We start from the raw sequence: 20500 nt of genomic DNA on the forward strand, positions 1-20500 counted from the left end.
TTTAGCAACCAGAACATGAGCACAAACATCACAGGAGAATCAAATGAAACAGATACCCTGACATTGTTTTTCTGTAGGGAAGTTCTTGCTTTGTCAGGGTTCAGCCTTACTTAAAAGGTTAAAAAAGGGGGGGGGGGGGGATTCTTACAGCCATTGAGAAAGACCTGTGGTTGTGAAATATGTCCTTTCTCAGTGGTTTTCTTTCTGCTGTGTAATCATGATGAGCAGTGATTCATATGGGAATCTATTTTGCAAGGCAGCATGCAGAAAGACATGTTTAATTAATAATGAGAATAGAAAAAACGTGATCCTGAAAAAAGTTAAGGTCATGAGGAGGATTTAGATGGCTGAGGGCTCTGCAGCAGTGAAGCGTGCAGGCTTGTTGTGGGGGGGCTCTGCAGTCCCCGGGGGCGCCCCCCCTCTCCTCTCCCTGTGTGTGCTCACTCTGCGCAGCGTTGGACTCCGGAGCGTCGCCCCGACCTGACGCACTCTTGTACCAGAGCGCAGCTGTCACCATTGCTTCATTCCCATTGGCCGCGGAGCGACAGAGAGGCAAACAAGGCAGAGGCAGCGCTGGACCCCATCGATCTGTCTGCAGGACTGCACCGAGGAGCCTCCGTCACGTCAGCCCCCGGACTCCCATTTCCCCGAGCTGGACTGGAATGCCAGACGTGGATTGACCGTTTGGAGAATGCTGCTGGGAAATTTGGTACGGTAGTACTGTCGCAGTTCAGTGGGTTGTTTTTTTTTTTTGTTTGGTTTTTGCAGAAGCTTCAGTGTTTCCTCCCCAAAAAAACAAGAGATAGGGGTGTTGCAGAATTGACATATTGACTTGACAGAGAGAAGGAGCTACTAGTCTCAGATCATCTTGAATCAAGTTTGAGATCTTAAGGAAGTGGAAATGACCCCAATCATAGGAGAAAGATGATTTATGGAGTGTTTTTAGTTTATTGGTGTGTTTGTCTGCTGTTGAGGAGAAATCTGCAGTTTAATGTCAGAAGAAGAATAAAGGTAAAGGTACCCAGAAGCTGAAGTTTGATGTTTACATCAAGACTTTTCTTCTGCATTTGATCAAATGATGCATCATCTGTAATTGAAGATATATTTGGAAAATGCATAACAAAAAGCAAAAGACACAAAGCTATACTTGTAAAGGTGAAGTAAATTACTAAAGTGGCTAGTTTAAACCTGTAAAAGACAGTTTTTAATCGTCATTGTTGCTGACATTTCAGGTAATAATAGTACTGTATAAAATAATAGATATACTTTTTAAGATCAGATTTAGGCTTAAATTTCCTTTTTTTATATAAGACAGTAAGGGTTTTTAATTTCTGACAAATTTTTAGGTATCTAAGGGAATAATGTCACTAAATTATTTTTTTTTTTTTTTTGCTTTTTGTAATGGTTTAGATATGCAACAAGGATAAAAGGGAGGTATGCTGCTTAATGCTGGACCGGGCTGGTTTGATTGACCTTGCTTTTTATCTAAAGAGTTTCCTTTTTTTCAAAAAGATCCAAGCTATTTGACTCATTTATTCATTTAAAAATCTGACAAATGTAAAGTTCAACCTGTTCAGTCCTAATTTAAAACAGATCAGCCTATTTATTCTAATTTGTTTGTTTTTTTTGAAGAAAGCTAATAGTCACTATACCATCCCAGCTCCTTTCTAGTTGCAACAAACAGTGTTGAGAATTTTCAGTTTATCCCTAAAGGCATGAGGCGACAGAGGAGAGAAACTACTAAATTCCTGGAAAACGAAGAACGCTAAGCAAAGAAAAGTTGCTAAAGGGCACCATAGATCTATAAGGACATAAGGGAAGTTTGAGGTCAAGCTTTAAAGGTAGAAAGAATATCTGCTTCTTCAACCAAAGCAGAGCTTTAAGAGCAGACCTTGATGGCTAAAAGCTTTTTTTAGCCAAATTATGTTTGGGTACTGTGGGACATTTAAGCCTTTTAAACAGAGAGAAGACTTTAAAAGGATTTCCCAGTTTTTAGCTGGCAGCCACCAAAAAGAGGCTTAAATAAAAGATGGAATCTATTCCAACAGCACATATCAGAGCTCTGCTGAAGACTGGAACAGTGGCAGACTTTTTAAGAGAACTCCCTCATGATAATTACTTACTGCAGTTGAACCCTTAAGTATAAAAACAAGTTAAAGTTCTTTGTACTTTTCTTAAAAACTATTCACCAATTTAACATGAAATTGATGACTTCAGTATTGCTTTATTGTATAAAAAGTTGCACTATGTATCAAAAATGCCATTTAGAATCAATGGATTGGATTTTCCTTTAAAGTCTGTTTTTTCTATCTTTTCTTTCTTGGCTGAAAAAAACTCTTCGTAATGGAAGGAGGTATAAGGCAGTGACCAGTTTTGTGAAATCAACATTGAATTTGGGTTGAAAATTGAAAAGATTCATTAGTATTTAAGTGAATTAAGGCAGATAGTAAATGGATCTATGAATAGATGGATGGATAAATTGGTTGGTAGGTGGATGAATGGATGGTTAGGTAGAAAGAATAATGGATGGATGGAAGATTGGATGGATGGATGGATGGATGGCATAACTAGTGGATGAATCAATGGATTGATGGATGGTTAGATGGATAGTTGGATGGATAGAATAATTAATGGATGGATGGATGGAAGTTTTGATGGAAGATTGGATGGAAGATGGATGGATGGATGGATGGACGGACGGACTGATAGATGGGTGACCTCAGCTCTGAAGACGCTGGTTCCCACTTTCCCAGTTGCAAGCATTCAGTAGATGCATGAGCTTTTTTTATCTACCAAAAAAATGGAAATAGGAAGGACTTGAGGGCTCATTAAAACAGTCTTAAAGAGCTAAGTACAGAATTTTGTTCAGTTGGATAGAGCAACGTTGTTTTTAGCTTGGTGTTACGTTTTGGTTTTACACCAAGTTTAGAAATTAAGTTCAATTGCTCAAGGAAGAAGACTTTAAGTCCAGGTGCCATGACTCAACTTCAAGATATGCCCAAGTAACATCATTATGCCACCAGTCAAACTAACCATACTTTGGGTCAAACAAACTCTGGGGTGATACAGATTGGCTGATATTGGTAAGGTCTCAGTAAACACTGCTCTACGTACTTACAGTATACCACCTTGTACAGGTGTGTCAACTATGACTATCGATAAACATTTCTTGTTATTGGCTATCAACAACCAGGAATCTCTCTGAAACGTTTTCTAAGTGTAGACTGGAGCCTTTTTTATGTCACACTGCGGAAAAGACAATGTCCTCCAGTTGTAATACAATCCATGATCTTTCTATTAGATTGCTGATGGAAAAACAAGACATACCTGAATATAATATGACAACATTTCTTTACAAAAATAACTTATGAAACATGCAGAGTACCATGAGAAAAGTAAAGAACATTTTGTGATGCTAATTTAGTATTTGATTTCTTCATGTAATTTGTCAGTTTTTGGTGTTATCCCTGTTTTGCAGTCCAGTTTTAACCCCTAGCTGTACATATTTGGAACAGTTAAAGGGGATTTAACACCAGTAAACAATAAACAAACCAATTTGTCATTTATCTACCACAATGTTTTCTAGTTGATATCTTCTGTTTTAGTGTTGTTGTTTTTTTTTCTGTTCAGACGCCATTTGTGAAGACTTTTTAAAAATGTTCTGCCATGACCTTTAATATTTATCGTACTTTCTAAGTTCAGTAGAGTTTGAACTTTAGAATTTTGCAACTTCCCTGTGCATTGCACCATTTGACTTTGGGGGGGGGGCTCGCAGAGATTTTTACTCCTGAGAACAGGCTACAGGCCTAAAGAAGGTCGTTTTTCAGGAGTATATGACTACTCTTGTTGTAACGGAAAATACACAAACTGGATTTAAAAAAAGATCACAGTTCCGTTTCTAAATTAAATGTTTAATAATTTATTTTTTTATCAAAGTGATTTCACCAACTTAAGTTTGCCTTTAGCTTTTACCAGCAGCTTGTTGACATCTTGGTTTTATTGTGTGAAGGTAGTTTTAAAGTCTGAAAAATGCCATTTCTGCCTTGCAAGCATCAACATCAGTAAGTATGTACGCGGAACATGCAGCTGTGCAAAGTTATGGGATTTAAATAATAGTATTGTTCATGTGTCTGGGCTCATTTGCAGGTAGTGCTTGCGGTCTGCTTGTGGTGCACTGATGTTAGCAGAGCCTATGTTTTTCAAGCCAGCCGACCTTCAGAGGATGGAGACACCCCTTCACAATTTACTAAAGGTGAAAGGAGATCTTTCTGTTTTTCTATCAATCTGCAGTTCAGCCAACTATTTGGAGAAAATGTCACTATAATTGATCTCATGCTAAATCTGAATTGTATCTAATTTAATGTTACACATAAAAAATGCAGTAGTCAGTATTACTATTTCTGTGGGTCAAATCTAAATCTACCCTACTGAAAAGAGGCCTGTATATTGTGTAACCATTGTAATGCCTTTTGATAATATTGGAAATTAATAATAATCCTATGCATGGTATTCTTGCAGCATCTGCACAAAATAAGAAAACAAGGTATCACATGTCCTATATTTAAATTAAATTCTCTATGATCAGGTTAGCAAGCAAATGTTGACATCTATTGTTTTGCAAAAGTGAATTTCCATGTGGTTACTTGATTATGTTGAAAAATTCTACATTGACATCATTTTCTTTATGATTGTTTCATATAAAATAAAGTTTGTCACTCTTAAACTGCATACACACAGGGCATTTGATGTGCATTGGTGTACTACAGTTAGCACTTTTACACTGCACAAGCAGTGTGTACCTTTTTCTTTTTCAGCTGTTTACTAGTGCCCCCGTCTGCCATGTACAGTTGAAATAAATGTCAAAGCGGTGTAAATCTCGTGAATCTCACTCCAGCCTTTTTCTTTCACATCTCTAGTCTGATTCATGAAAGTCTTTGTGTCATATAATTCCGGCCAGGCACAAACTGCAACTATTAATTTTTTCCTTCACGATCAAACGATTAGCACTTCCTTAAATTTAAAAAGAAACCATCCATACGTCTCTATCGAATCCTAGCGCCTGATTGGTCAATGTTTGACCTGGTTTAGCTGGCAACGTTCAACCATGAAAACAGATACTTGCGTAGCAATGTTTGAACATTTTTGAACGTGAAAGCCTGAAACGCGTGTTTATGCACGTCTAGATAGTCTTTTCATTGGAAGTGGCCACTTGATTGCAAGTGGTTTTTCATTTCCAAGCACTTTTGGACCGACTGATACTCAAAGCACTGTATAAATGCTTCCGACCAACCCATTCACTCACACAAAATGCTCATAAATTCTGGCGTTATTGGAAAAGTGTTGCCTGTGGAATTTTTTGACACGTGACTGGAATAGTTTGGAATTCAAATGCCAACTTTACAGCTGAAAATAAAAAGTTAACAATTAAGCCGATTTGCATTCTGAAAAATAAAAAGAGTATAGTGCACTGCTTCAATAAAAATGAAAACGTTGTAAAAGTGGAATTCATTTTAGATGTCGGATTCTTTTATTGCAATCAGACGTGGCAGATGTTTGTGAATTGTTTCCTTTTCTCCAGTCATCTCAGAGTGGGTCAGCACATCGGGCTCCTGTAAGGGGAGGTGCTTTGAGCTGAAGGTGACTGATCCTCCTGGATGCAGATGTGACAATCTTTGTAAAACCTACTACAGCTGCTGCTCCGACTTTGATGAGCACTGTCTAAAAACAGGTTAGTTGTGCCGGGCATCATCCAACCCAACCCACCTGTTGTTAAACACACTAATTGGTTTGCTCTTTTGACGTTTTTTCTATTTTACTTTAGTTCAAATTGAAACAAAACATTTTTATGAAGGCTGTTCTGACTCCCTATGATGATTTTACCTAGAGTGCACTGCTTCCAGCGCCAGAAACTTGCCCCGTTTCCAGAATAGCTGATTGAACCAGGAAGTAATTTGTATAAGTAAAACTGCTTCCATATGTAACTGTTATTTAATAAGTACAAATACAAGGAATTACCTTTTACATTTCCATTCTGTCACTTAAAGCACACTTGTATCCAAAGTGTCTGATGTGAGGTAAAAGGCAAGCAAGAAACTGAATCATAGAAGAGACTTTTAGAACCAATGGCTACTAAAACAATGTTTCTGCTACTTAAGTTATCAAGTGAAAGGAACATTTACTTTTCTTGTTGAGGTTGGAAGAGCTCATTTCCTTCTCAAATATTTGATGATAGAAAACAGTTAAACTATCTTTTGAACTTTTTTATCAGAGGGAGGTTTTGAGTGCCGACCAGATCGCTGTGGGGAGGAAAGGAATGAAAACCATGCTTGCCACTGCTCAGAGGACTGTCTGGAGAGGGGAGACTGCTGCTCCAACTACAAATCTGTCTGCCAAGGTAACCATCACAACCAAATGTACAAAAAAAAAGCTTAGAAGAAGTTAATAACTGTGTGTTTCTTTTGAAGGTGAAACTTCATGGGTGGAAGGAGACTGTGAGGAGATCAAAAGTGCCGAGTGCCCTGCTGGGTGAGACTTCTGAGGAAACTTTGTTCTGCTCCAAACAATCTGCAACATATCAAGGAAGGACGATCTAACTTTTAGAATTTAATCTTGTTTAATTTCAACTTAACCTTTTCATTAAATCTGAAATACTTTGAAGAACCATGATAGAGCCATGATTTTGTAACCAAACGTTACTGGTTGAAAGCTTACCCGGGACTTTTCTGTGAGGAGGTTGTTGTTATTTTTTTTGTGCATAATTAACCTTTTTAACGGTCCAAAAACATACACTTTAAGAAAAGCAAAAATCAAGTACATCTGATGCTCATTTTTCGTGGGAGTTCGATAGAAACCTAATGTTAGAAAAGACCGAATCTGTGAGGCAAAGCCACCAAGGACCTAGACAAACAACCTAGAACCAATGACTGTAAGACCATTTTGCGCCTTGGGAACGTTGGCCAGAAGGGACAAACAGACAATGTGGAGTGTAGTCAACAGGAACGTGGGAGATATCAGCCTCTGAAACCTTGACTCTACACTCTAAGGCAGTGGTACCCAACCTTTAAACGCCACAGACCGGTTCGATGTCGCGCACAAGGTTCTCACAGACCGGTCTATAAGATAACTATTGTAGCTATGCTAGGATTGATGTGACAAGACGAATCCTGAGCTTTTAGTTTGACAGCCACTACATTGGACATCTTACAGGTGTCATCCCCCTCTCCCCTTCCCACACACATGATGCAAAAAAGAAGTACTGTCTCTTGAATGTAGCTTTATTTATTTATTTATTTATTTTCGGAAGTCGAAGGCTCCCCTTCTGACTCCTGGCTGGGCGTTTTCCACTTGGCAAAGAGACTTTCCAAAGACCTTTGTTTTTACTCATTTTGCTAGCTCCTGGGTTTTATTTTAGCTGTATGTATCACATGACCGAGAAGAGCGCCTCGGCATAGACGGATATGACAGAGAATCGGGCGGTTTTTCAAAATAAAACATCTTTCAGATTCCGGAATAAATAAAATGGAAGTCATGCAAGTTATTTATTCTTTCTGTGCGGCCCGGTACCAAATGACCCACGAACCAATACCGGTCCGCGGCCGGTGGGTGGGGGGCCGCTGCTTTAAGGCCCATGAAGCGGTGTCCAGTACACCGCTTTAATGGGCTGTGTGGATCTGCAGACTCCTTTTGGTAATCACAGAACAGCATATTGGGCCAGAACATTATGAACCGTAAGGAATCCATTTTAGGATCTGGCAGCTTTGACCAGGAGGGACAAACAGAAAATGCACAAGGTAGTCACACAGGAACAATGGAGACTTTTGGAGCCATATTATCATACCACAGGGGGTTATTAAAGTTATAGAATTGTTCATTTTTGTCATCTTTGTGTTCCCCAGTTTCATACGTCCTCCCCTCATCATGCTGTCCCTGGATGGGTTCAGAGCCTCCTACCTGAAGAAGGGCAAATCTGTCATCCCCAACATACATAAACTCCGTATGACTCGTTCCTTATCAGTAGTATTTGTCTGCTGTTCACTTTTGTACATTTTCAGGAAAACTGTTGAGTGGTCAGATTTGTATCTCTCCTCTGATTATCCTCAGGAACATGTGGAACATCATCCCCATACATAAGACCAGTCTACCCCTCAAAGACATTTCCAAACTTATACACCCTTGCTACAGTAAGTCATCCAGCTGTACAGCACAGTTAATAAGTACTCCTATAGTTGAGAGCTAAGTAAAAGCAAACATTTGCTAACACTCATGTTTACTATGCCCTGATAATCTGTTCTTGTTGTGACACTGCCTTAAGCCGGATTGTTCTGTGGGACCTCTCTGCAGGGCCTGTACCCAGAGTCTCATGGGATTGTGGGAAATACCATGCATGACCCGGTGTTCAATGCCACCTTCAGCCTGCGCACCAGAGAGAAACTGAATCACCGCTGGTGGGGCGGACAGCCGGTGAGTGTGCTCCAGATTCCAGCTCCTAACTGAAGCGAGCTCACTTCAGACTCATGTTTCCACAGGGGAAGAGTGCAGGGCTTTGTTCTGTGCCGTCACTGACCCGCACACTGTTTATCCCAATTCCTGTAAGACAATACAAGGAACTGGAACAAATAGTGGTTGAGCTTTAAAACCCTTTGAAATTAAAGGCTTCAATAATATATAATTGTATAGCACGGTTCTACCCTCATCAAGACTCAAAGTGCTTTGCAGTCAAAGTCACTGTTACTCACATACAGCTATGACAGCAGAGGTTCTATGCAAGGCACAAACCAGAGGACCAGGAGCATTATGGGAGTTCAGTTCACTGATAGGGAAAGCAAACCTATTACTTTCACATCTGTGGTTGACGCTCGACCTATGCACCCCTAATGTTTACAGTTTATGTGAGAGGACTGTTGCACACCGGATTTCTTTCCTTCTTTCAGATCTGGATCACAGCAGAGAAACAGGGAGTGAAGGCAGGCACCTTCTTCTGGCCTTGGTACTTAAGTTAGTACTGGAATATTCTTCATTAGCGTCAGACATTTGATGATGTTTAGGCAAAAGAGGGTCAATTAAAAAACAAAACACCTAATATCAAGCATCACATTTTATTTTATAAACATGTTTTATTTCCTTCAATTGTTCACTGTGAGTCCAGTTTTGAGCTACTGTAAGTTTTGCAAATGTTCTTTTACACAGAGCTATTTAAGGGTGCAGCTGCTTGTAGACGTTTTAACCTGTAAATCTAAAAAAATTAAGCTGATTTATTGATTTAGCGTGTGACATAAGACAAGACAAAATAGAAGATGAGTGGCATTATTATAATTATTGGTGAAATGTGTTTTTTTTGTTGTTTAAAATGTTACACCATAACCACAGATGTTTTTATTTGCAGCTGCACTCCTGTTACAAACATTTAAATGGTCCCTTTAAAGAGAGATAAAAGCAACCATTGCTAACAAAATAGTTCTAATTGATAGTTTGGGTCCAATCTAAAGTCAAAGAATACATATTTTGATTTACTTAACCTAGTTTTTTTTTTGCATAGTGTCACTGAGTGAGACCACATCTCCATAAGATATTATGCTAAAGAGCAAAAAAGACTGACAAGACCCAACAAATGAGTCCACAAATACTTAATAACAGGAACGGTTGTGTTTATGAAAATAAAACACTAGTTTAATGCCCAATAAAACCCAAGCTGAAAATTTTAAAAGTTGCTCAAAACATTTATTTTAAACAAATAATGTTTAGTAGTTATCCTGTGTTGCACAATTGCTTGATGAAACTGATTGTAAAGTTTCATCCAAATACTAAATGTGTTTTTTTTCCTGTTAAAATTGAAAGGAAAAAACTGAATTTGTTTCCAGGGTGATTCCTTTTGAAAGGAGGGTCTTAACCATCCTAAGTTGGCTGCACCTGCCTGACGATGAGAGGTGAGTCTGTTTATTGTTCACACATTTTAGCAGGAAATTGTCCAACACCCCTTTTACCTTCAGAAATCAAACAAAACGGCACTAGATTACTTAGAAACCAGGTCGTTTTTTACTTTCCCCCCCAAAGTGTTGTCAGTCAGGTAAACCAAAAAAATCCCACAACACATAAGAACATTAACGACAGAATGGGGCAGTAAAGCACAATTTAATACTTAATAAGAAAATCCATTCCCAAAACAAAATGCCACCAGCTACTGCATGACTCAAGTATATCAAATGACAGAAAATGTTTGTCAAATCTCTGCCAACTAAATCAAAGTGAGAAAATGGAGATTTTAAAGATAACAATATCAAAGTTTTAACTTTACTGCAAAGAAACGTTTAGCACTGAAGACCGATGAATTAAATTCAGGTAAATAAACATGCCAGCCATACAAGACACGACCTTTTCCCCTGTGTCTGAAGTTGAGCCATAATGTGTCATCATTGCAGAAATGAATCATTAACATATGAACTTGAACTATGACAAATTATTAGAACAACTTTCAACATGTTTGCATTTGCTTTTGCTGCGTTTTTAAATGTTTTTATTCATAAGATGTCTTTTGGATGTGTGTTTAGTTTGAACACAAAGCTGTATGTGCTTATAGTTCCATTTAGTAGTTTGTCCTATGTGAGCAGCTGTAGATGAATTAATGCTGGAAGTAAATGTATAAACCAGCTGTACTATACGATACAGTCATGTGTTACATTTTGGAAAAAAAGTTTCAATTTTAATCAGAAGAATAAAAATTCTGTGAAAAAAAATTTGTCTAAAAAAAAAAAGTCCAGAAATGATTGTTGGTGATATCTGAATGTTCAAATGTGCTTTCATAGTCTTTCATCCTTAAGTTGAAGCTGCAGCATCCATTTAAACATTTCATGGAACCAAAGCTTTTTCACATTGTGGTTACTGCCAAGCATGGCGGTGGAGGGATCATGATTTGGGTTTGTTATGCAGCAGTCATTAAATCTGTATTAAACATCTAGAAAGACAACTTTTGGTAATTTAGGAATCACTGCTTTTTCCTGAAAGGTGCACATGAAAAAGCTAACTATGTTTTCAAATAAGAGCATTAAAAAGCTGCTGAAAAATGATTCGAATGGAACGGTCCAAAATCAAACTTCTGCCTGCCTGAAATGAGGCAGCAGTTTAGAGCAGCTCTATCTGTAAAGTACTTTTGCATTATTTGATAAAATAAAAGCACAGAGGGTTTTGTCATAATCTCTTTTTAACTTTGTGCGACGCCTGAAAACACAGAAAAAAGGATTTCTTGAATCTAAAGGTATAGTTTTTATCTAATAGAACCAAACTGAACGGCAGAAACTGGATTTTTTTTTTTTTTGTTCCAGAAGGATTCTGTTAGAAATCTTTAAAATAGATTATGTTTATCCTGATGATGCTTTGAATATGTTTGATAAAAAAAAAAAGCTGGGTTTAACGGTTGGTTTGCTCTCCAGGCCCTACGTTTATGCTATTCACTCAGAGCAGCCCGACACCTTCGGCCATCGTCTGGGTCCGCTCAGCAGTGAGGTGGGTGTGACCGTGTTGGTGCAGCTGCTAAAAGCGATGCTCATTGAGAGATTTGCAGCGACGCGGCATGACCACAGGCTTTGACTGGCGTGTTTTCATCCTCCTTTGCTCAGCTGGACAATCCTCTGAGGGAAATCGACAACATTATTGGTCAAATGATGAACGGCCTGAAGCAGATGAACCTTCACCGCTGTGTTAACGTCATCCTCGTGGGAGACCACGGTACTCTGACAGGAAAAGATCATTAAATGCCTTTTGAGCAGAAATACTACATACATTGTTAAATAATCTATAAAGAAATTGGTTAATGTCAAACAATTAAAACAAAAGGTACTTGATAAATAGGAATAAATAAACTTATAGAGACACGACACACTGAATCCATTAAATATGAAGTTTGTCAAAAAGAGTTTCATTATTTGTTTCAAAAAAAGTGGGAGGAAACCAACTTTTATAGTCCCATCCCATACTAGAATCACATTTTTTGTTTGACAGAAATGTTAAATATGTATGGACTGCCTGAATGAGAGGCAAGTTGATTTTTGTGGAACCTGTCTATGTTTAGAACAAGCACGTTTCCATTGTGTCTTTGAAAAAACCCTTTCCAAATAATCCTACAACTCAAGTCTTTTCTGTTTTGAAGGCATGGAAGAGGCTCACTGCGACAGGATCGAGTTCCTCAACAGCTACCCTCTTAAAATAGAGGAGATCGCTCTGATACCCGGATCACTCGGTAGAATTCGTGCCCGTGACCCCAAATCCTCCTCATGTATGCTGCCATTGCTGCTTTGTCTCTCTAAATCCGTGTCGAATGTGCAAAACCGGTTAAGAGTTCTGCTTATGTTTTTTATTTCTAGATGACCCAAAGGTCGTGGTTGCAAACCTCACAGTGAGTAATTCAGCCAAAGAGACAGAAACCAAACTGAATGTTTACCTCAAGCTGACTCTGCTGTCCTGTTTGAGGGAGATGAGGTTGTTCAAACTCTTTGTTTGCTTTTTTTTTTTCTGCTTTCAGTGCAAAATGCCAACTCAGCACTTTAAACCATACCTGAAGCAGCATTTACCCAAGAGGCTTCACTACGCCAACAACCGCAGAATCGAGGACGTCCACCTGCTGATGGAGAAAAAGTGGCAAATTGCCAGGTGACCTTTTCTTTTTATTCACCCACTCCAATGAAAACAGTGTTTTTAATCATGGTTTTCCTCATGATGGAGAGCATATAAAGAGAATAAGGCCTAAAACTTAATTTTTCGAGTACTTCTTTATTCTAATCTGTGTGAATCGGCGTGTGTTATGTCCAATGTAATAAATTTATATAAAACCCTTGATGGGGCAAAATGATTTTATCCTAGAAAATATTCTAACTGGTTGGTTTTGAAAAAAAACTGTTTAAATCACAGATACATAAAGAATAAGATACATTTCTAGAAAAATATATAAAAATGTTGCATTTCAGGAAAACCCCAGAAAAGCCGAGAACTCGCTGCGGTTTCTTTGGAGATCACGGCTTTGACAACAAGATAACCAGCATGAGGGTAATGTGATGTCATATTCTTATGACGCATATACAAATAACGTTTTTTACAACTGTTTGGCTACGTCTGAATTCCTAAGTCTTAACTACTAAGAAACTACATAGCAGCACTAACTATGTAGTGCCCTGGATTTTGAAAACTGTATTCTGAAGATAAAAACGTTGATGGTTTATCACAAAAATACATATTAATACATTTTCTTTGCAAAGATTGTTCAGACGCAATGCATTGTGGTCTTTATTTGCAACTCTAGTGAGCATCGATGCTCACTGGTTCTTCACAGAGACTCCTGGGAAATTTCTAGGGATCTGGATTTTGGAATTGTAGATTCGCACAGAACCACAAAATCGTAGTGGAGGAATTCGGACACATCTATAAAACTAACTTTTGTGTTCTTCCCTGTCCTTTTTGTTTGTCTTTTCTTTTTCATGCAGACGATTTTTATAGGCCACGGGCCGAGTTTCAAGTTCCAGAAAAGGGTGCCCGAGTTTGAGAACATAGAGTTATACAACATCATGTGTGGTGAGAAACTTTACACTTCTCTGATTATCGTATCGCAGCATAAAAAGTCTGCAAATACTAAAATGATGTTCATGCAGCAAAAGCAGCTTAGGCAACATAAAACCTTCAAATCCAGTTTGATTTCTATACGCAGACCTTTAAGATGAAAAACATTCCCTCTTTCTACAGAGTCATAGGAGAATTCTTTTCAATGTAACGTTTGAGCGATCTCGTCCTTGTTTTGGTGTCAGACTTATTGGGGCTAAAGCCAGCCCCCAACAACGGGACACACGGCAGCCTGAACGACATGCTGAAAGAGCCGGTGTTCCACCCCACCATGCCAGAGGAAGTCACGCCTCCATCACCGGCGTCCGACTCTGACGGCAAAGGGACCAACGATCTGGGCTGCAGCTGTGACCATGAGGTCAGGGCGGTCGGAGTGAACCTACAGGAAAACGCGATGATGTCATTGTATTCTAACTTTTGTCGTGAAAGAAGGACATTGATCCTATTTGTCATATTTTTTTGCCCCTTTTTGTTGAATTTCCTGTTTCAGAACAGAGTAGAGGAGGTCGTCGAAGCCTTCAGTCCTGCAGCCGATGGAAACTACAATTACAGTACGTTGCCTTCAAATCCATTAAGGGTACATCCAGTTCCTCTTTAACTTTATTTCAAATACAAACAACATTTAAGGGACTTAACTGAGGTAATAATCTGAGGTAAAACATATTTCACAAAGCTAAGCCAAAATCCAGTATTGCTCAAGTTCAGTAAAATGCCTTTTATAAGATCATGTTGCCAGATTTTGCCAGTTGAATGAAGAAGCATAAATAAGCAGTAAAGCGAGGAGAAAAATGTTTCCCCTCATACATGGACTTAAATGAACATGTCCACTTTTTTAAGCCAAAACGTTAAGAAAAATTAATGTGTTTATTTTCATTGTATTTCTATGGCATATTCAGCCATGAGGCTTACACTAAATATCAATATTCAGTCAGAATTGAGGTGAAGCTCAAACTTTGACTTGTTTGCAGACACCACCCATCTACCGTTTGGTCGTCCAGCGGTGATGTTCAGCACCGAGTACAGCCTTCTGCACCACGTGGAGTTCATCAGTGGCTACAGCAGAGAGCTGGCTATGCCTCTCTGGACTTCCTACACGCTGTCGCGACAGGTAAACGTCAGCGTGCACGGCCACTTTCAGATTCTTCCTTTCACATTTTACTTTTTTTAAACGCATAAATGAGCCAAAGCAGGGCTGTCAATCACTGTTAAAGAGGAATTCAATTCACAAAGAACTTAAAATCTTCAATACAATGAGTGGGTCCAATTTCTGTCTTTATTATTTATTGAGTTGTTAGCATTTGTTTCTTTTTTTGTGTGTTTTGTTAGGCTTTAAAATTGTTGGAGGCTCTAAAGAAAAGAATCAAATGTGAGATAGTCAAAGTAGATATTTGTGTTTTTGCCTGAATTCTACAAAGTTCTGAACCTTGCTTTGAATGGCATCATTCTTTGAGTTTTCTCCACCTAAATTAAAAAATGGAAGTCAGTGCGACTAATAATGTCTCGTCATATTCGTGTTGAACAGGACGACATGACGGCGGTTCCAGAGGTTTCCCCGAGTGTTAAATGCGTCCAGGCGGATCCCAGAGTTTCACCCGACCACAGTCAGAGCTGCAGCGGCTACAGCCAGAACAGTCACCTGACCTACGGCTTCCTCTTCCCGCCAGGTAAAGCTGCAGATGTTTGTCAGAGGAAACAGGGTACGTACTAACTCAGGATATGAATGTTGTTATTTATTTTTACATTTCTGTCGACAGTTCTCTCAACATCTCCAGCGTCCAGATATGATGCCTCCCTCATCACCAACACCGTTCCCATGTATCCCGCCTTCAAAAGTGAGTCCATTTGTTTAAACAGGGAATAAAAAAGGTGCTTCTTGAAATTTGTTATTTACATTCATCTATGAAAGGTCATATTTAGACGTTTAGACGTCAGAGGCAGCTGTAAAGCAGTAATGGGTGTTTCTGAAAGGCGGACTTAAAAGATAAAAAACTAAGAGGGGACTGGGATGGCAGGATAGAGGTGTCACATGGGACAAAGGACAGACAAACGGTGATGTCAAGTCTGTGAAAGGACTGCCTGATACCCATTGTTTATGTGGAGAGAGGGACTTATCAGGACAAACAGATGCTCTCTGAACCCACGTCTCATGCAAATCCGGAGAATGTCTCATTGTCATCAGATTTATGTGAGAATACACAATTTCAATTTCTTTAATAAATGCTAAATTAAGCCTTTGGGACAAGTCTTTTTTTTTAGGTTGAGCAATAATATTTGATCACATTTAGAACTACACAATTCAAGACTTTTTTTCACATAAATAAAATACAAGAGCTCATAAAATTAAAGGAATAGACAAAAACAATAAAATTATTTACCAGACATATTTACTTACTTTAAGTCACACCATCTATGCATGACGTAAAACTAGAGCAGTAGTGACCCACAATCAGAATAAACTGTTTCTATGCACCACGATTGGACCAACAATCGGCATAACCCACCTATCTCCATCGGAAGGAAACGAGTCTGATCGGGGCAGAGTTTTCCGAACGGTGTGTTTACATGAGGCATTTTTATCTGATCAGGTGTTTATTCCCATTCCTGTTGTCCAAAGATAATGTTAACATTTGATTTGGCTTGACTGGTCTCGTCTCATCTCACGTGGCCGGGAAAGGGGAACAAACGGATTCAGAAATGACAGAATGAATGAATGGTCTGATCTCAATCTTCAAACCCTCTTATGGTCGTGTTTTTATGGGTGCAGGGATATGGACTTACCTGCAGGAGACGCTGGTGAGGCGATACGCAGAGGAAAACAACAGCATAAACGTCCTCTCTGGACCTGTCTTTGACCACAACTACGACGGCCTTCGAGACACCGTGGAGCAGATTAAAGAGTAAGTTAACGCACCAAAGGATGGTTTTCCCGCCTCCCTCCTGTTGTCATCCTCTAGTAAACATACCCAAAAGAACATAAGAACATGTTTGCTGAGCACTACAGAGGAAATATGTTAAAAAGCAATGCTTTTGTGAGGATGGGTCAAAGAAAGTGTAATCTGGGAGATAAAGAAAAGGAAGACTATTGATTAGTATCAATAAACAGGTAGGCTTTTGCTACTACAAAGGTGATTTTTGGCAGAATCTGTTATTAATCTGTTATTAATTCATTCAATTAAATCATATTAAAAACTCGCTCCAGTGAAAATCCTGTTTTGGGGGTTTTTCTGCATTTTCTTGTAACATTTCTTTATGTTGGGGGACATAAAGAAATGTTACAAGAAAATGCTTGTCATTGTTAGAAAATGCGCACGGCGAGTCCCACGCTTCCTGCTCCGCTCCATTCTGATCGGATTTCAGACAAGTGGATCCATTTCCTCCTCCGAGCTGGCATACGGCTCAGAATGGTGCGGCTGGATGACTTCAATATTGCTCGCCGTTTTGGGGGTTGTGAGGGGCTGTAAGCTAGCTGGAGAGTATGTAAAGAGATGGATGACGAGAAATGACATTTCTAATGAACTCCTGCTGCTCTGCAGAAACTATGTCCTAGAAATGACACAGGGTTTTGGATTATCGGCTAAAAATGAAAAAAAACTATTATTCTGAATTACCGTAATTTCCGGACTACAAGGCGCTACTTTTTTCCTGCGCTTACAGCCCTGCGGCTTTTTCAGTGACGCGGCTAATTTATGGATTTAATTGGCGGCCGCCGTGTACGTACTTTCGAACTCAGTGAATAGTTTGAACTCTCTATCCAACTCCAAGCACAAGGCATTTCTTTTCAACACACCTCTTGGCAGCCAAACAGCATGGACTTGACTTTAGGTCTTAGACACTTCAGTCATGGTTCAACAAAACGAAACACGCATGCCCGGCCGCATCCCAGAATCCTTTGGGGCCATTAGACCCAACGTGCACGTGATCGCCGCTACAATATGATGAAGCTTTCAAGTTAAAAGCAATCGTTAAAAGCAGCGTAAAAAAGTCCACCATCACCAACGGGTTAAGAAAAGCCGGTTTGCTGCGTGACGGAGAAAACAGCGCATGGAGTGAATGTACACTCCATTTACGGTTTCTAAGGAAACCGTAAAAGCGGAATTTTGCTTTGAAAAGCTCACAGCCTCCGTGTGAGTTGGAGACATCTTCTCCTCCTGCTGCTCTTATAGAGCTGCGGGGCCGATGGCAGTCTGATGGCTCCCACACGTAACAACGCATCCGCCCCTCATACACAAAACGTACAGTATTAAGTCCGATTGCTTTGCACAGAAACGATTTGCTCCGTCCACCGGCACAACGGGGACGAAGCGCTCCTCCTTGGAGCCGCCCTGGCCAGAGGTGTCGGAGTAGATAGGAAGGGGAGACAAGGACCGCAGAGGCGTCCGTGGAGTGCAGAGGCTTCTGAATTCTGACGCACGCGCCGCACTGAGGCGCGTGTATCACGCTGAGGCGCGCGCTTTTCAGTCGCCGCTGCTTTATTTTACCGGTGTGTTTTCTAACCAGTCCTGTTACTCCCATAACGCTGCTGCGACACAAGCGGAAGGAGAGCTTTACCCGTTCACCCCTCCATGCACTGCTGATCCTCATTCTTAAACACGTACAACAGTATGGCGAGCCGGGCGTTGGCCCCGCCTTTAGCCCCTAAGACTCATGGGAAATGGGGAATCGCGGATGTAAATTTCCTCATCATAACTGAGGGATGTAATGTTGATTATATGGTTACTGTTTGTAATTTTATGTATGATACCTAGATTTTCAATAAGTAAAAAAAAAAATGAAATAAAAACACCATAACTGAGGGACTTGTGAACAGAATAGAGGTCCATGCTGTTTGACAGATGTCGATCCACTCAAATACGTGACCCAGAGGCAAAACTGGCACCACCCACAATGTGCTAATAAATTGCACTCACTCTGGGATGCTGGGCGTGATCCGTCAGGATGACAATATCGGCTAACACATGCGCGGCTTGTACTCTGACGCGGCTTGTGTATGTATAAAAGCAGTCAAACACGTGAATATGGGTGGGTGCGGCTTGTAATCGGGTGCGCTTTGTAGTCCGGAATTTACGGTAGTTTATTTGAATTATAAGTTGTTCTTATAAGTTATAAGTTCGAATTTGACTAAAAACTCTTTAACAACTATTAACGCTTTCCTCTCTTTGCACTTATTTCTCTGCTTGCCATGTTGACCAATCATTGCAGCTCGTTCATGATCTATTACTAATTAAATCAATAATAGGCAGTTATATTTAAAAAGTTAAACATAACTATAAGGCACATTTATGAATGCTTAACAAGCTGTCAATTATTGAGTAATACAGTATGTCACTTATAATTAACAGTTTGCTAATGTTTTTTTTTAACTGGCTATTACATAAAGTTATTAAAAAGTGTCCCCTTCTTCCATTGGTAGGTTCTCAGTGGAAGGTCTCCCTGTCCCCACCCACTTCTACACTGTTGTGACAAGCTGCCAGGAGCTGAACCAAACTGTGGAGGAGTGTGGCGGAGACCTCCAGGTCTTTTCATTCCTCATTCCTCACAGAGCCGACAACAGCGAAGTCTGCAACGTGAGTGGAAAAAGTCCGCCTCCTGAGTTCCAGACCGAGTGGGGCGTTTTCTGTGGATGGTTTGCACATACATGACTGCTTACAGTAACCATCTGATGTTTGTGTCTGCAGAGTCCTGAGGACGAGTCCGAGTGGGTGGAAGACCTGCTGAAGCACCACACAGCCAGAGTCCGAGACGTGGAGATCCTGACCGGCCTGGACCTTTACAGATCCACCAATTTAACTTACATCGACACCCTAAGACTCAAAACGTACCTGCAAACGTTCGAGAGTGACGACTGAACGCACAGAAACGGACACGACTATGCAGGACGTTACTCTTTCTGAAAGTCCATGTTTCACTGCATGCTCTCTGGACCTCATCTGTTCCAGCCCAACAAGCCTTTTTTAGGGGAATTATTTTGTTAGAAATAAAATTGTTAAAATAAAAACATTAATGCTTTTTTTAAAATCCTCACGAAAAAAAAAGCTTAACCTAGCAGTAGAACTGGTGCAGAGTGTGGGGCTGAAAGCTGCTGTCGCACATTTCACGTAATATTCTGCAGAACAGGACCATCATGCCGCTGTAACTCTGTAACTTCCTTCATGTAATTCTCCTGTTAAACAGAAACACATGCAGTTACATACAAAATAAAGTATAACAACTATAAGTCTTGTTTTTTACTCTTTTTATCTAAAAATGCATTTAAACCAATGAAACAAATTATTTCCAAAAAGTTTAAACGGAAAAACATAATTACTACTAAATGCTACTTAAAGGCACATTTTTAAAAGGTTTGATGGGATTTTTGAAGTATTGACACATGAATCAGCGTTCTTTGGGATTAATCCAATTTGATGTGTTTAAAGTAAAGTTTACACATAGAATAAGAGCCTCCAGGTCCTAATTTTAGGGTTAAAAATGAAAAAATAAAAGAAAATAATTGATTGCTTATGGTTGTGGAGGCAGTACGACGGAGTATTAGGGTCACCCAAAAAAAAAAAAAGCCACCAAAAAAAAAAAAAAAAGGTGAAATTACGAGTTTTTTGTAAATTTAGGAGATAAAACTCGTAAATTTATGAGAAAAAACTCGTAATTTTACGAGATAAAATGTCGTAATTTTACTTTTTTTTTTTTTTTTGGTGGCCCTAATTTTGCTATGTTTTTACCAAACATAGCAAAATAAAAAATAACTTTCAGCCACACGTCACATGTTGGAAGTTTTTCTTCCATCTTGTTTTTATCACATGATCAAATTCTCAATAGCTACAGTTAATTTAGTCAAAATTCTGTTATCTGTCAACAAATAAAGATGCATTGTTAAAGCAGAGCTGTTTTTCCAGGTAAAACCTCTTTT

At 39.4% G+C, this 20500-nt stretch overlaps 1 protein-coding gene across 1 annotated transcript; it reads left to right on the forward strand.

Moving 5' to 3' along the window:
- The first annotated feature begins 381 nt into the window (after window positions 1-381).
- On the forward strand, window positions 382-19813 carry enpp2l (ectonucleotide pyrophosphatase/phosphodiesterase 2-like). The gene is made up of 25 exons (XM_023959727.2): window positions 382-709; window positions 4147-4252; window positions 5579-5728; window positions 6269-6394; window positions 6465-6525; window positions 7896-7993; window positions 8101-8180; window positions 8341-8460; window positions 8931-8986; window positions 9858-9923; window positions 11424-11496; window positions 11610-11718; window positions 12140-12265; window positions 12354-12385; window positions 12512-12639; window positions 12954-13032; window positions 13467-13554; window positions 13785-13957; window positions 14090-14150; window positions 14568-14707; window positions 15122-15263; window positions 15354-15431; window positions 16364-16496; window positions 19010-19163; window positions 19275-19813. Exons 1-25 carry the CDS (start codon window positions 692-694, stop codon window positions 19443-19445), a joined length of 2568 nt encoding a protein of 855 aa, XP_023815495.1. The 5' UTR covers window positions 382-691; the 3' UTR covers window positions 19446-19813.
- The last annotated feature ends 687 nt before the right edge of the window (window positions 19814-20500 follow it).

The sequence above is a fragment of the Oryzias latipes genome, chromosome 11 (assembly GCF_053564925.1).
Source record: "Oryzias latipes strain Hd-rR chromosome 11, Olatipes_Hd-rR_3.1".
Taxonomy (NCBI): Eukaryota; Metazoa; Chordata; class Actinopteri; order Beloniformes; family Adrianichthyidae; genus Oryzias; species Oryzias latipes.

Coding starts and splice junctions, on each gene's coding strand:
- enpp2l (XM_023959727.2), top strand. Junction 13,033..13,466: donor ACAAGATAACCAGCATGAGG/GTAATGTGATGT, acceptor TTTTTCATGCAG/ACGATTTTTATAGGCCACGG. Junction 13,555..13,784: donor GTTATACAACATCATGTGTG/GTGAGAAACTTT, acceptor TTTTGGTGTCAG/ACTTATTGGGGCTAAAGCCA.